This window comes from Salvelinus alpinus, chromosome 1, assembly GCF_045679555.1.
Source record: "Salvelinus alpinus chromosome 1, SLU_Salpinus.1, whole genome shotgun sequence".
NCBI lineage: Eukaryota > Metazoa > Chordata > Actinopteri > Salmoniformes > Salmonidae > Salvelinus > Salvelinus alpinus.
Genome location: NC_092086.1, coordinates 13493358 through 13511154, shown reverse-complemented (window position 1 = coordinate 13511154; position 17797 = coordinate 13493358). Strand labels below are relative to the sequence as shown.

General features: G+C 44.3%; 1 protein-coding gene across 1 annotated transcript; it reads left to right on the top strand.

The window, feature by feature from the left end:
* The first annotated feature begins 900 nt into the window (after nt 1-900).
* Nucleotides 901-8384, top strand: LOC139570068 (actin nucleation-promoting factor WASL-like). The gene is made up of 6 exons (XM_071391564.1): nt 901-1012; nt 1603-1733; nt 4161-4337; nt 6618-6764; nt 6979-7056; nt 7373-8384. The coding sequence occupies exons 4-6, from the start codon at nt 6693-6695 to the stop codon at nt 7835-7837; spliced, it is 615 nt and encodes a 204-aa protein (XP_071247665.1). The 5' UTR covers nt 901-1012; nt 1603-1733; nt 4161-4337; nt 6618-6692; the 3' UTR covers nt 7838-8384.
* Nucleotides 8385-17797: the final 9413 nt, after the last annotated feature.

Genomic DNA, 17797 nt, shown 5'->3' with positions numbered 1-17797 from the left:
AGTAACCTATATCCTCTCTGCTTCTCTAGTAACCTATATCTATATACATTCTCTGTCAGTTCCTCTCTAGTTTAATATATCTATACCAAACTCTCCTCTAGTCTAGACCTAAAGCTGATGATACACTTGCAATTTTTTTAAACAATATTGCCAGAGCAATGTTGCTGGCAACGGAGTGAGGTATGAGACACTGGAACAATCATGAGCACCTTGGACATTCATTTCTCAATGTATTTACTTGTTTCTTATTGCTTGTTAATTCCTGTTGACAGCCACAGCTGTCGTCAGCTAACGTACAAGCAGTAAATAAATAACTTTTTACTTCATAATTCTAAGATAGGAAGTGTACATGATATTCATCTAGCTAGCCAGCAAGTTTGACATACAAAAAACTATCTCAAACAAAAAACGAAATGTAAAATCTACATGGCTAGCAAGCGAAATAGCCTGTTTGTCCCATTGACTTAACATGGGTTTCGATTAGCATGCTAATCGATTAGCATGCCCACCATTTTCGTCAGTTAAACATGACGAACTGAACACAGTATGTATGCATTAACGTATCATGATACAATATTATAGTGAGGCAACATGAGGCGTGAATGGCAAACATTTCACAGCAAAACGGATGTACATTTTATCTCTACAGCAATATGTTAGAATAGCAGACTGATCACATGACCAATATCTGAGCTCTGCTTGGAGTAGTCGTAAAATTGCACACTAGGTGGCGCAGCAGATCAAAAAGCAACCATTGCAGCAACCAATGCTGGCAACATTGCTTGGCAATATTGGCACAAAAAAAATGCTAGTGTATCTTAAGACTGTCTTAATGTTGCTCTGCCTGCCTGTCTGCCTGCCTGTCTGCCTGTCTGCCTGTCTGCCTGTCTGTCTGCCTCTCTCTCTGTCTCTCTCTCTGTCTCTCTCCCTCTCCAGGATAGGGGTGTACTTCTCTCCTCTCCTCCCTGTCGTTCAGCTCATCAAACTCTTCCTAATCTTCCACCTAAAGAAGGTAGAGCCCTGGTGAAAAGTAGTGCACTAATAGTGAATACTAGGGTGCCATTGTAATACTAGGGTGCCATTGTAATACTAGGGTTCCATTGTAATACTAGGGTTCCATTGTAATACTAGGGTTCCATTGTAATACTAGGGTGCCATTGTGATACTAGGGTTCCATTGTAATACTAGGGTGCCATTGTAATACTAGGGTTCCATTGTAATACTAGGATGCCATTGTAATACTAGGGTGCCATTGTAATACTAGGGTTCCATTGTAATACTAGGGTGCCATTGTAATACTAGGGTGCCATTGTAATACTAGGGTTCCGTTGTAATACTAGGGTTCCGTTGTAATACTAGGCTTCCGTTGTGATACTAGGGTTCCATTGTAATACTAGGGTGCCATTGTAATACTAGGGTTCCATTGTAATACTAGGGTTCCATTGTAATACTAGAGTGCCATTGTAATACTAGGGTTCCATTGTAATACTAGAGTGCCATTGTAATACTAGGGTGCCGTTTGAGATGTAGACTCAGACTCCCTCCTCCTCTCCCCCCTCCTCCCTCCCTACCTCCCTCTCTCCCCCCCTACCTCTCTCCTAGACCAGTATAAGGAGCTGCCATCCTCCCAGCTCCTGGAGTAGGGTGGGTCAGATGCAGACCCTCTTCATCTCCCTCCTCTTCCTCCCCTGTTACCTGGGGACTCTGGGCCTGCTGGCATACACACTCTGGAGGTACACACACACACACACACACTCACAATCAATACAATGTTTTTTATAAAGCCCTTTTTACATCAGCAGAGTGCTTCTACAGTAACCCCAGCCTAAAACCACAAACAGCAAGCAATGCAGATGTAGAAGCACGGTGGCTAAGAAAAACTCCCTAGAAAGGCAGGAACCTGGGCCTGAAGGGTGGCGCAGTGGTCTAAGCTGTCTAAACTTAGTGGAGTGACGGGAGCCGGCCAGGCGGAGAACGCAAGGATGGTTCGTCACTCCAGTGCCTTGCCGGTCACCTTCACACCCCTGGGCCAGACTACACTCAATCAAAGGACCTACTGATGAGATGAGTCTTCAGTGAAGACTTAAAGGTCGAGATCGAGTCTTCATCTCTCACATGGATAGGCAGACCATCCCATAAAAATGTCGCTCTATAGGAGAAAGCCCTGCCCTTCCAGCAGTTTGCTTAGAAATTCTAGGGACAATAAGGAGTCCTGCGTCTTGTGACCGTAGCGTACATGTAGATACAGTATGTACCACAGGACTAACTCTGAGAGATGGGTAGGAGCAAGTCCTGTAATGCTTTGTAGGTTACCAGTAAAACCTTGAAATCAGCCCTAGCCTTAACAAGGAAGCCAGTGTAGAGTCTAGCGCTGGTGTAATATGATTGGTGTAATATGATTGGTGTAATATGATTGGTGTAATATGATTGGTGTAATATGATTGGTGTAATATGATGTAATATGTCAAGATTCTAGCAGCCGTGTTTAGTGCTAGCTGCCGTTTATTTAGTGTTTTATCCGTGGATTAGCTTTTCTGCATAATTTTTGGACAAAAAACAAAGATGGAGGGGAAAAAAACGTTTTTATATGTTCGTCAAAGGAGAGATCAGGGTCCAGAGTAACGCCGAAGTCCTTCACAGTTTCATTTAAGATGACTGTACGACCATCGAGATTCATTGTCAGATCCAACAGAAGATCTCTTTGTTTCTTGGGACCTAGAACAAGCATCTCTGTTTTGTCAAAGATTAAAAGTAACAAAAATTGCCGCCATCCACTTCCTTATGTCCGAAACACAGGCTTTGGGGTTGGACATTTTGGGGCTTCACCATGTTTCATTGAAATCTATAGCTGTGCCGTCGTCCACATAGCAGTGAAAGTTGACATTGTGTTTCCGTATGACATCACCAAGAGGTAGCATATGTAGTGAAAACAATAGTGGTCCTAGAACGGAACCTTGGGGAACACCGAACGTCTGAAGACAAACCATCCACTGAGACGAACTGATATCTTTCCGACAGATAAGAACTTGTCCGTGTGAACCATTTACGGTTTCCAATCTCTCCCCCCAAAAAAATGTGGTGATTGATGGTGTGGAAAGCGGCATTAAGGTCTAGGAGCACAAGGACAGACGCAGAGGCTTGGTCTGACGCCATTAAAAGGTCATTTACAACCTTCATAAGTGTGGTCTCGGTACTATGATGGGGTCTAAAACCAGACTGGAACGTTTCGTATACATTATTTGTTTTCAGGAAGGCGGTGAGTTGCTGAGAAACAGCTTTTTCTAACGTTTTTGACAGGAACAGGAGATTAGACATAGACATATTTTTGATTTTTCAGGTCAAGGTTTGGCTTTTTCAGAAGACGTGTTATTACTGCCACTTTCAGTGAGTTTGGTACACATCTGGAGGATAGGGAGCCGTTTATTATGTTAAACATAGGAGGGCCAAGCACAGGAAGTACAGTGAGCTCCATAAGTATTGGGACAGTTACAAATGTGTAGCTCTGTACTCCACTTTGGATTTGAAATGATACAATGACTATGAGGTTAAAGTGCAGACTTTTTCATTTTCATCCATATTGGGGGAACCGTTTAGATATTACAGCACTTTTTGTACATTGTCCTTCCATATTAGGGGACCAAAAGTATTGGGACAAATTCACTTATATGTGTATTAAAGTAGTGAAAAGTTTAGTATTTGGTCCCATATTCCTAGCACATAATGACTACATCAAGCTTGTGACTCTACACACTTGCAATTGCTGTTTGTTTTGGTTGTGTTTCAGATTATTTGGTGCCCAATAGAAATGAATGGTAAATAATGTGTCATTTTGGAGTCACTTTTATTGTAAATAAGAATAGATGATGTTTCTAAACACTTCTACATTAATGTGGATGCGACCATGACAACGGATAGTCCTGAATGAATCGTGAATAATGATGAGTGAGAAAGTTATAGACGCACAAATATCACCCCCCCAGGACATGATAACCACTCACCATTACAATAACAGGGTTAGCTTTTTTTTGTGGGGGCTTAGTGTGTGTCTATCCACTGGTCTACAGTCTGCATGATATTTGTGCATCTGTAACTTTCTCACACAGACTGTAGACCAGTGGATAGACACACACTAACCCTACCTGTCCTGTCTCTGTCCCCAGTCTCCCTCCCTCTAGTGTGTGTGGTCCGTTCCAGGGCCAGGGCTGGGTGATGCAGACTGTAGACCAGTGGATAGCCTCCCTTCAGGCCTCTCAACCCCACTCTGCCTGGCTGGCATGGATCATCAACGTTATACTACACAGTCAAGTCTTCTACTGCCTCTTAACACTCATAGTACTGTGAGTAGCTGTATATAAACACACACCTCTCCTATGTCCAGTCCTGGTACAGTATGTTACTGTGTGTGTAACGGTTTTATTCCCCCATAAAATAAAGAACAGAAGCTAAGGCTACTAGCTCTGACTAATGTACTGACAATGACCGTGTGGTTGCTATAGCTAGCCTGGCTCCTAGCTATCTGATAGCTACTCTATTGAGGGATAATGTACTATGACAGTGTGGTTGCTATAGCTAGCCTAGCTCCTAGCTATCTGATAACTACTCTATTGAGGGATAATGTACTATGACAGTGTGGTTGCTATAGCTAGCCTAGCTCCTAGCTATCTGATAACTACTCTATTGAGGGATAATGTACTATGACAGTGTGGTTGCTATAGCTAGCCTAGCTCCTAGCTATCTGATAGCTACTCTATTGAGGGATAATGTACTATGACCGTGTGGTTGCTATAGCTAGCCTAGCTCCTAGCTATCTGATAACTACTCTATTGAGGGATAATGTACTATGACAGTGTGGTTGCTATAGCTAGCCTAGCTCCTAGCTATCTGATAGCTACTCTGTTGAGGGATAATGTACTATGACAGTGTGGTTGCTATAGCTAGCCTAGCTCCTAGCTATCTGATAACTACTCTATTGAGGGATAAATCAAAATCAAATCAAATTTTATTAGTCACATACACATGGTTAGCAGATGTTAATGCGAGTGTAGCGAAATGCTTGTGCTTCTAGTTCCGACAATGCAGTAATAACCAACAGTAATCTAACCTAACAATTCCACACTACTACCTTACACACACACACAAGTGTAAAGGGATAAAGAATATGTACATAAAGATATATGAATGAGTGGTGGTACAGAACGGCATGGCAGATGCAGTAGATGGTATAGAGTACGGTATATACGTATGAGATGAGTACTGTAGGGTATGTAAACATAAAGTGGCATAGTTTAAAGTGGCTAGTGGTACATGTATTGCATAAAGATGGCAAGATGCAGTAGATGATATAGAGTACAGTATATATACATATGAGATGGGTAATGTAGGGTATGTAAACATAGTATTAAGTGGCATTGCTTAAAGTGGCTAGTGGTACATTTTTACATAATTTCCATCAATTCCCATTTTTAAAGTGGCTGGAGTTGAGTCAGTATGTTGGCAGCGGCCGCTAAATGTTAGTGGTGGCTGTTTAACAGTCTGATGGCCTTGAGATAGAAGCTGTTTTTCAGTCTCTCGGTCCCTGCTTTGATGCACCTGTACTGACCTCGCCTTCTGGATGATAGCGGGGTGAACAGGCAGTGGCTTGGGTGGTTGTTGTCCTTGATGATCTTTATGGCCTTCCTGTGACATCGGGTGGTGTAGGTGTCCTGGAGGGCAGGTAGTTTGCCCCTGGTGATGCGTTCTGCAGACCTCACTACCCTCTGGAGAGCCTTACGGTTGTGGGCGGAGCAGTTGCCGTACCAGGCGGTGATACAGCCCGACAGGATGCTCTCGATTGTGCATCTGTAGAAGTTTGTGAGTGCTTTTGGTGACAAGCCGAATTTCTTCAGCCTCCTGAGGTTGAAGAGGCGATAATGTACTATGACAGTGTGGTTGCTATAGCTAGCCTAGCTTCTAGCTATCTGATAGCTACTCTATTGATGGAAAATGTACTATGACAGTGTGGTTGCTATAGCTAGCCTGGCTCCTAGCTATCTGATAACTACTCTTTTGAGGGATAATGTACTATGACAGTGTGGTTGCTATAGCTAGCCTAGCTCCTAGCTATCTGATCACTACTCTATTGAGGGATAATGTACTATGACAGTGTGGTTGCTATAGCTAGCCTAGCTCCTAGCTATCTGATCACTACTCTATTGAGGGATAATGTACTATGACAGTGTGGTTGCTATAGCTAGCCTAGCTCCTAGCTATCTGATCACTACTCTATTGAGGGATAATGTACTATGACAGTGTGGTTGCTATAGCTAGCCTAGCTCCTAGCTATCTGATCACTACTCTATTGAGGGATAATGTACTATGACAGTGTGGTTGCTATAGCTAGCCTAGCTCCTAGCTATGTTAAGATGGATTCTCTGACTGTAGCTCTGAATAAGAACGTCTGGTAAATTACTAAAATGTAAAAATGTGCCTTTACTTCCTGTAGGGTGGTGATGTACTGCCTGTGGCAGGTGACTCAGGGTCATAAACGTCTCTTCATGTCTCGTCGTGTAGGGTGGTTATGTACTTCCTGTGGCAGGTGACTCAGGGTCGTAAACGTCTCATCATGTCTCTTCCTGTAGGGTGGTGATGTACTTCCTGTGGCAGGTGACTCAGGGTCGTAAACGTCTCATCATGTCTCTTCCTGTAGGGTGGTGATGTACTTCCTGTGGCAGGTGACTCAGGGTCGTAAACGTCTCATCATGTCTCTACGGGAACAGATAGTCAACGTGAGGCTCTCCTACACATACATACACTGAAGCACACACACACACCTATACAAACACACACTCACCTCTCTTCCTCAGTGTTTCCCTCTCTTCCTGTCCCTCTCTTCCTCTCTCCCCTCTCTTCCCTCCCTCTCTCTCCCCTCTCTTCCTCTCTCTCCCCTTCCTCTCTTCCCTGTCTAATCCATCCTTCATTTCTCTCTCTCTGTGGTGTTAGGAGGGGAAGGACAAGGCCTTTCTCCTCAGGAGGTTACAGTGTCTACAGAGACAGGGAGCAGGCAGACCTAGACCACAGGTTAGTACTATAACCCCATAGGACTCTGGTCAAAAGTAATGCTCTATAAAGGGATTATGGTGCCATTTATGATGCAGTCTTGTTGTAGAAGTAGATAAGATGACAGACAGACAGACAGACAGACAGACAGGAAGACACAGACAGATACAAGGACAGATAGACAGAAAGGAAGACACAGACAGATACAAGGACAGACAGACAGAAAGGAAGACACAGACAGATACAAGGACAGACAGACAGAAAGGAAGACACAGACAGATACAAGGACAGACAGACAGATAGAGGTAGATATGAAGACCGTCTGTTTCCCCTATAGGTGCACTTCGAGGAGGAGAGACCCACCAGGCCAGAGTCAGGGCAGCTTAGAGAAGAAGCACGTCCTCCTCCCTCCTTCCAACAACCACCCCCCCCCATGGAGGCCCCCTCCTTGTTCACCCGGCCTCCCTGGGACAGCTCCCCCAGGCTAGGTAGAGGCCAGCCCCCCAGCCCCCGTGGTGGAGCCAGCCCCAGAGGCAGCCCTGGTCGCGACCGGACCCCAGCCAGCAGGCAGGCGTGCTGGGTAGAGGAGGAGCGACCAGCCCCTCCCCCTCCAGATCCACTGTGGCCCGTCAGGGGTCGAGGATGGCTTCAGGGAAGGCCCCACGGGGGGCTCAGATTGGAGCCGCTGCCTGCCCGCGAGGTACCCGTCCTGCCTGGTTCGGTGCCTGAGAGCGTCCCCCCTCCCCCACGGAGACCTGGGTCCAGCAGAGCAGAGGTGAACCAGGGACAACATCAGTCCTAGCTAGACTCAGAGAGAGGATAGGAGCCCACATCAACTGTAGGGCTCAGACATGGTCTGCTTCCAAAATGCCACCCTATTCCATAGGACCCTGGTCAAAAGTAGTCCACTATGTAGGGAATAGGGTGCCATAGAGCTCTGGTCAAAAGTAGTCCACTATGTAGGGAATAGGGTGCCATAGAGCTCTGGTCAAAAGTAGTCCACTATGTAGGGAATAGGGTGCCATAGAGCTCTGGTCAAAAGTAGTGCACTATGTAGGGAATAGGGTGCCATAGAGCTCTGGTCAAAAGTAGTCCACTATGTAGGGAATAGGGTGCCATAGAGCTCTGGTCAAAAGTAGTCCACTATGTAGGGAATAGGGTGCCATAGAGCTCTGGTCAAAAGTAGTCCACTATGTAGGGAATAGTGTGTTTTCCCAGAAGAAGATTTAAGTGTTAGTTGAGATAAAGGGGAGTTGTTATATTGTGTGTTGTCTTTTTGATGAATATAACAAAGGTTTAAGTGCTAGTTAGTTGTGATAAAGGTAGGTGATCTTTATGTTGAGTTATGTTGATATATGTTGATATGTTGAGTTATGTTGTTATGTTGATATATGTTGATATGTTGAGTTATGTTGATATATGTTGTTATGTTGATATATGTTGATATGTTGATATATGGAGTTATGTTGATATGTTGATATGTTGAGTTATGTTGATATGTTGGCAGGGTGTTGATTATTTTTGTTATTCTAATATTTTATAAGTCTTGTTCTGTATCAGTTGATTTTGAATGAAATTCTTTCTCATCTGTAAATAACATGTTTGAGTCAGTCAGTCATTGGCCGTGTCTGAAATCTGGCTCGCCTACTACCAGGGTAGTATTGCTGCTGGAGCTCAGAGGACTGGCTGGTAAAACTATTTCTGGAAAATGTATTCTGATCAATTCTGAATAAATTATATTTAAATACCACTAAAAGTCCATGAAAAATTATAGAATGACAAACCAAATAAATATGTAGGCTACAGCAGCCTACAGGAAGGTAAATGGTGGTTTCTTCCTGTCTTCTCTCTGGTGGTGGATAGAATGATGAAGACCTATAGGCTACAGCAGCCTACAGGAAAGTAAATGGTGGTTTCTTCCTGTCTTCTCTCTGGTGGTGGATAGAATGATGAAGACCTATAGGATACAGCAGCCTACAGGAAGGTAAATGGTGGTTTCTTCCTGTCTTCTCTCTGGTGGTGGATAGAATGATGAAGACCTATAGGATACAGCAGCCTACAGGAAGGTAAATGGTGGTTTCTTCCTGTCTTCTCTGGTGGTGGATAGAATGATGAAGACCTATAGGATACAGCAGCCTACAGGAAGGTAAATGGTGGTTTCTTCCTGTCTTCTCTCTGGTGGTGGATAGAATGATGAAGACCTATAGGATACAGCAGCCTACAGGAAGGTAAATGGTGGTTTCTTCCTGTCTTCTCTCTGGTGGTGGATAGAATGATGAAGACCTATAGGCTGTGTATGTGCACTGCAGAGGTCCGTCAGAGGCTTGACCACTTTGGCCAATCAGAACGTTGATAAAAAATCTGCTGTTTAGCCACATGGACCTTATCATCACACCAATGAGATTGAGGATCCAAATTCACCGTGTGTCTGCCTTGACTTATCATCACACCAATGAGATCGAGGATCCAAATTCACCGTGTGTCTGCCTTAACTTATCATCACACCAATGAGATCGAGGATCCAAATTCACCGTGTGTCTGCCTTAACTTATCATCACACCAATGAGATCGAGGATCCAAATTCACCGTGTGTCTGCCTTGACTTATCATCACACCAATGAGATCGAGGATCCAAATTCACCGTGTGTCTGCCTTGATATTCATAATACCCACAACAATATTTGACCAGTTGGTTACGGTGACACTTCTGCCAAGGACACCCAACCCAGTGGCCACAGCAAAGCCCAAGGAGCCTGATCCTCTCTGGAAGTTGCTGTAGCCCTGCTTGGGATATCTAGCCTATATTGGCTATTGGTTGAGACGCAGGGCCCGTTCTAGCTTGGTATGTCAGGGTGGGAAATGTGAATTGGGCCAAGTTGGATGTAATAATGCGTTTAGGTTCTAGTTTATTGAGATGTGTGAATACATCACACCAATAGATTGATTTTATGTCTGTTTTAAAACGAATTTCCTGCAGTTCTACTTAGTAATAATTTCTATTCACTACATGGTCAATTAATTTGATAGCATGTTTAATCTATGCAAATAAATGATATGAATTGATAGTTTACATCTATTTTCTTTTATTCCGTAACAAGGTATATTTTAACCATGTATTCAAGCGAATCAAATCAAAGTGTATTTATGCTACAGATACACAATACAATGAAATGCCTACTAGCAACTAAAGCTCTCCTCGCAAACAGTGCAATGATATTAAGATATATACCATGTAGTCATAGTCTACTAATATCTATACCATGTAGTCATAGTCTACTAATATCTATACCATGTAGTCATAGTCTACTAATATCTATACCATGTAGTCATAGTCTACTAATATCTATACCATGTAGTCATAGTCTACTAATATCTATACCATGTAGTCATAGTCTACTAATATCTATACCATGTAGTCATAGTCTACTAATATCTATACCATGTAGTCATAGTCTACTAATATCTATACCATGTAGTCATAGTCTACTAATATCTATACCATGTAGTCATAGTCTACTAATATCTATACCATGTAGTCATAGTCTACTAATATCTATACCATGTAGTCATAGTCTACTAATATCTATACCATGTAGTCAATCTACTAATATCTATACCATGTAGTCATAGTCTACTAATATCTATACCATGTAGTCATAGTCTACTAATATCTATACCATGTAGTCATAGTCTACTAATATCTATACCATGTAGTCAATCTACTAATATCTATACCATGTAGTCATAGTCTACTAATATCTATACCATGTAGTCATAGTCTACTAATATCTATACCATGTAGTCATAGTCTACTAATATCTATACCATGTAGTCATAGTCTACTAATATCTATACCATGTAGTCATAGTCTACTAATATCTATACCATGTAGTCATAGTCTACTAATATCTATACCATGTAGTCATAGTCTACTAATATCTATACCATGTAGTCATAGTCTACTAATATCTATACCATGTAGTCATAGTCTACTAATATCTATACCATGTAGTCATAGTCTACTAATATCTATACCATGTAGTCATAGTCTACTAATATCTATACCATGTAGTCATAGTCTACTAATATCTATACCATGTAGTCATAGTCTACTAATATCTATACCATGTAGTCATAGTCTACTAATATCTATACCATGTAGTCATAGTCTACTAATATCTATACCATGTAGTCATAGGCCTATTACACTATACTGCAAATTATTGTTTGTTTCTGAACTGGCCGAATGGCAGAGCTATCCTTCAGCCATCCTTCAGTTATCCTTCAGCTTATCCTTCAGCTATCCTTCAGCCATCCTTCAGCCATCCTTCAGCACCACAAGTTGGCACCACAAGTTGGGTCAACATCTTTAACATCATTGAGCTATTCTGGCGCGGTCCTTTCAGAACCAGGAAGGGCGCTCCAATCCTTTAAAATAGCCCTCATCAAGATCTGTTGCCTTCACCTATAATAGTCCTACTCATCACTTATTAATACAAATAGAAGATGATCACTTCTCATTATCACGTTTAGTCAACGTTAGATCAAAGATGAATCAATGTTTCGCAAAATCACACAATGATTCATTAGTAGCCTATTTAATTATCAGAACCAAATATTATATAATAGAGTAGTAGGGCAATAACATTACCGTTACACCAAAAACACCACATTTCTAATGAGAGTTTAGGATGGTGAAGCTGAATAGTCACCTTTTGTTTCTCGTGCACCAAAACTCAACAGAGCGTGTCACTAGGCAGGATATACAGTATGTGTCACTAGGCAGGATATACAGTATGTTTCACTAGGCAGGATATACAGTATGTGTCACTAGGCAGGATATACAGTATGTGTCACTAGGCAGGATATACAGTATGTGTCACTAGGCAGGATATACAGTATGTTTCACTAGGCAGGATATACAGTATGTTTCACTAGGCAGGATATACAGTATGTTTCACTAGGCAGGATATACAGTATGTGTCACTAGGCAGGATATACAGTATGTGTCACTAGGCAGGATATACAGTATGTTTCACTAGGCAGGATATACAGTATGTGTCACTAGGCAGGATATACAGTATGTGTCACTAGGCAGGATATACAGTATGTGTCACTAGGCAGGATATACAGTATGTGTCACTAGGCAGGATATACAGTATGTTTCACTAGGCAGGATATACAGTATGTTTCACTAGGCAGGATATGCAGTATGTTTCACTAGGCAGGATATACAGTATGTTTCACTAGGCAGGATATGCAGTATGTTTCACTAGGCAGGATATACAGTATGTTTCACTATGCAGGATATACAGTATGTGTCACTAGGCAGGATATACAGTATGTTTCACTAGGCAGGATATACAGTATGTTTCACTATGCAGGATATACAGTATGTGTCACTAGGCAGGATATACAGTATGTTTCACTATGCAGGATATACAGTATGTGTCACTAGGCAGGATATACAGTATGTTTCACTAGGCAGGATATACAGTATGTGTCACTAGGCAGGATATACAGTATGTTTCACTAGGCAGGATATACAGTATGTTTCACTAGGCAGGATATGCAGTATGTTTAGATTGGAAATCCAAGGCTAATAGTTAACACCATCTGCTCTAATTCTACCATGACACAGTAATTCAACAAGATCGAAATGCATATTCCCATGAAACTGATTGAGATGAAAAAGTGAAGAATTATCATTCACGGGTTGACAGTGATGATGGCCTATTTTGAAATGAGGTATGCCCAGTGGTGTAAAGTACTAAAGTAAAAATACCTTAAAGTGCTACTTAAGCCGTTTTGGGGGGGGGGTATCTGTACTTTACTATTTACATTTTTTGACAACTTTTACTTCACTACATTCCTAAAGAAAATAATGTACTTTTTACTCCATACATTTTCCCTGACACCCAAAAGTACTTGTTACATTTTGAATGCTTGTCAGGACAGGAAAATGGTCCAATTCACACAATTCAAGAGAACATCCCTGGTCATCCCTACTGCCTCTGATCTGGCGGACTCACTAAACAGAGAACATCCCTGGTCATCCCTACTGCCTCTGATCTGGCAGACTCACTAAACAGAGAACATCCCTGGTCATCCCTACCTTCTCTGATCTGGTGGACTCACTAAACAGAGAACATCCCTGGTCATCCCTACTGCCTCTGATCTGGCAGACTCACTAAACAGAGAACATCCCTGGTCATCCCTACTGCCTCTGATCTGGCAGACTCACTAAACAGAGAACATCCCTGGTCATCCCTACTGCCTCTGATCTGGTGGACTCACTAAACAGAGAACATCCCTGGTCATCCCTACTGCCTCTGATCTGGCAGACTCACTAAACAGAGAACATCCCTGGTCATCCCTACTGCCTCTGATCTGGCAGACTCACTAAACAGAGAACATCCCTGGTCATCCCTACTGCCTCTGATCTGGTGTACTCATTTGTCAATAATGTCTGAGTGTTGGAGTGTGCCCTTGACTATCTGTAAATAAAAATACAAAAAACCAAATTGTGGCATTTGGATTGCCTAATAGAACTAATTTGAAATGATTTATACTTTATTTTTGATACTTAAGTATATTTTTGAAATGACATCTACTTGTGATACTTAAATATATTTAAAACCGAATACTTTTAGACAAGTAATATTTTACTGGGTCACTTTTACTTGAGTCATTTTCTTTTCATTTATCTTTACTTTTACTCAAATATGACAATTGGGTACTTTTCCCACCACTGGGTATGGCTAACTTGGTGTTTGAGGGTATTAAAAATCATATTAAAATAAGCTTTCTTATATCTCTCAGATATAGAACAGACACGTATAAAACATTTCCTTTTGATTACGTTTTACAATCTGTTTTTCCATGTATGAATCTGTTATTTAATGCATTTCTTTGGGCTAATAGCAGTAAGGCCAAATTCAATGTTTCATCAAATAATGTACTTTATTTATTCCTACAGGGGTCCTAAAATTATAAATCAAATAGCTAAATTATCCTTGGTATGACCATCTTAAAACAGATCCATACGTCAGCTGGTAGAAACCCAGACCCTTAGACTAGGGGGATGGATACAATACGCATTTCTTTAGTAGAAAAACAGATGCTGCTGATAATACTGCCATCGTCGTGGAGACAGAGGACATGTATTGTAGCCCATGTATCTGATGCTGTCTGGCCAAAAATACTATGGCATGTTATATAGTAAGACAGAGGGGGGCGCTGTTTTGCTCGCTCGGATGCTTTCTCAGGTGAGATGGTTTCAGACACTTGCGAATTTCAGGAAAGTTAGCGGGTGCACTGTTGGGGATGCCGGAATTATTTTTGGATGAACGTGCGAAGGTAATCTACTTTTTTATAGTGATTGGTTTGACAATCAGATGAAAACATAACTGGTTGTGTTCATGGCACATTGAAAAGTAGTTCATTTTTACAGTTAAATTACATGTCAAATTTTTTTTTTAAAGGAATTTATAGTAAATGAGGGGCAGGGCCTCATACTGGCCTCTCCAAATCACTTAGCACCAGCGCTAGTCTGGGGACGAGGTTAGTGTGTCTGTATTGGGGCCAGTAGATGGCAGTGTTTCTTTAAGAAACTGATACTCATGTCTATGGCGCTAGGTTCTCCAGCCGATACAAAGGATAAACTAACTCCTGTAAACACACTATATTACCTCTGGTTGGTGGGTCAAGGTTTTGGTCAGACCTTTAGATGTTTTTAACCATTTGGACAGTTCCAAAGCAGTCGCACGTCCGGCACCACCTAAACAAAAACAATGATACAGTTACCACAGGTTATCTGATCGAATCCTGGCCTTATGCTGTTTACACAGGCAGCCCAATTCAGACGTTGCCGCCACTAATTGGTCTTTTGACCAATGAGATCAGATGTTTTGCCAATATTTGGGCAAAAGATTCAAAATTGGGCTGCCTGTGTAAATGCAGCCTTTTTGTGTCAAGGTTTTGGCCAGACTTTAAGACGACATATTGTTGGCAATGTCTAGTTTAACAAAAGTGTGGATTGCAGTCACTCCTTGTCCACTGCTTTCAAGGTAAGAAAACTAACATCTAAACTATCTCTTTACAATAGAACATCAGAGCCTGGTTCAGGCTCCCGAGTGGTGCAGCGGTCTAAGGCACCTCATCTCAGTGCTAGAGGAGTCACTACAGAGCCTGGTTCAGGCTCCCGAGTGGTGCAGTGGTCTAAGGCACCTCATCTCAGTGCTAGAGGAGTCACTACAGACTGGTTCAGGCTCCCGAGTGGTGCAGCGGTCTAAGGCACCTCATCTCAGTGCTAGAGGAGTCACTACAGAGCCTGGTTCAGGCTCCCGAGTGGGGCAGCGGTCTAAGGCACCTCATCTCAGTGCTAGAGGAGTCACTACAGAGCCTGGTTCAGGCTCCCGAGTGGTGCAGCGGTCTAAGGCACCTCATCTCAGTGCTAGAGGAGTCACTACAGAGCCTGGTTCAGGCTCCCGAGTGGTGCAGTGGTCTAAGGCACCTCATCTCAGTGCTAGAGGAGTCACTACAGAGCCTGGTTCAGGCTCCTGAGTGGTGCAGTGGTCTAAGGCAGTGCATCTCAGTGCTAGAGGAGTCACTACAGAGCCTGGTTCAGGCTCCCGAGTGGTGCAGTGGTCTAAGGCAGTGCATCTCAGTGCTAGAGGTGTCACTACAGAGCCTGGTTCAGGCTCCTGAGTGGTGCAGTGGTCTAAGGCACCTCATCTCAGTGCTAGAGGAGTCACTACAGACTGGTTCAGGCTCCCGAGTGGGGCAGTGGTCTAAGGCACCTCATCTCAGTGCTAGAGGAGTCACTACAGACTGGTTCAGGCTCCCGAGTGGTGCAGCGGTCTAAGGCAGCTCATCTCAGTGCTAGAGGTGTCACTACAGACTGGTTCAGGCTCCCGAGTGGGGCAGCGGTCTAAGGCACCTCATCTCAGTGCTAGAGGAGTCACTACAGAGCCTGGTTCAGGCTCCCGAGTGGTGCAGCGGTCTAAGGCACCTCATCTCAGTGCTAGAGGAGTCACTACAGACTGGTTCAGGCTCCCGAGTGGTGCAGCGGTCTAAGGCACCTCATCTCAGTGGTAGAGGAGTCACTACAGAGCCTGGTTCAGGCTCCCGAGTGGTGCAGTGGTCTAAGGCACCTCATCTCAGTGCTAGAGGAGTCACTACAGAGCCTGGTTCAGGCGCCCGAGTGGTGCAGTGGTCTAAGGCAGCGCATCTCAGTGCTGGAGGAGTCACTACAGAGCCTGGTTCAGGCTCCCGAGTGGTGCAGTGGTCTAAGGCACCTCATCTCAGTGCTAGAGGAGTCACTACAGAGCCTGGTTCAGGCTCCTGAGTGGTGCAGCGGTCTAAGGCAGCGCATCTCAGTGCTGGAGGAGTCACTACAGAGCCTGGTTCAGGCTCCCGAGTGGTGCAGCGGTCTAAGGCACCTCATCTCAGTGCTGGAGGAGTCACTACAGAGCCTGGTTCAGGCTCCCGAGTGGTGCAGCGGTCTAAGGCACCTCATCTCAGTGCTGGAGGAGTCACTACAGAGCCTGGTTCAGGCTCCCGAGTGGTGCAGCGGTCTAAGGCACCTCATCTCAGTGCTGGAGGAGTCACTACAGAGCCTGGTTCAGGCTCCCGAGTGGTGCAGCGGTCTAAGGCACCTCATCTCAGTGCTGGAGGAGTCACTACAGAGCCTGGTTCAGGCTCCCGAGTGGTGCAGCGGTCTAAGGCACCTCATCTCAGTGCTAGAGGAGTCACTACAGACTGGTTCAGGCTCCCGAGTGGGGCAGTGGTCTAAGGCACCTCATCTCAGAGCTAGAGGAGTCACTACAGAGCCTGGTTCAGGCTCCCGAGTGGTGCAGCGGTCTAAGGCAGCTCATCTCAGTGCTAGAGGTGTCACTACAGACTGGTTCAGGCTCCCGAGTGGGGCAGCGGTCTAAGGCACCTCATCTCAGTGCTAGAGGAGTCACTACAGAGCCTGGTTCAGGCTCCTGAGTGGTGCAGCGGTCTAAGGCACCTCATCTCAGTGCTAGAGGAGTCACTACAGAGCCTGGTTCAGGCTCCCGAGTGGTGCAGCGGTCTAAGGCACCTCATCTCAGTGCTAGAGGAGTCACTACAGACTGGTTCAGGCTCCCGAGTGGTGCAGCGGTCTAAGGCACCTCATCTCAGTGGTAGAGGAGTCACTACAGAGCCTGGTTCAGGCTCCCGAGTGGTGCAGTGGTCTAAGGCACCTCATCTCAGTGCTAGAGGAGTCACTACAGAGCCTGGTTCAGGCTCCCGAGTGGTGCAGTGGTCTAAGGCACCTCATCTCAGTGCTGGAGGAGTCACTACAGAGCCTGGTTCAGGCTCCCGAGTGGTGCAGTGGTCTAAGGCACCTCATCTCAGTGCTAGAGGAGTCACTACAGAGCCTGGTTCAGGCTCCTGAGTGGTGCAGCGGTCTAAGGCAGCGCATCTCAGTGCTAGAGGAGTCACTACAGAGCCTGGTTCAGGCTCCCGAGTGGTGCAGCGGTCTAAGGCACCTCATCTCAGTGCTGGAGGAGTCACTACAGAGCCTGGTTCAGGCTCCCGAGTGGTGCAGCGGTCTAAGGCACCTCATCTCAGTGCTGGAGGAGTCACTACAGAGCCTGGTTCAGGCTCCCGAGTGGTGCAGCGGTCTAAGGCACCTCATCTCAGTGCTGGAGGAGTCACTACAGAGCCTGGTTCAGGCTCCCGAGTGGTGCAGTGGTCTAAGGCACCTCATCTCAGTGCTGGAGGAGTCACTACA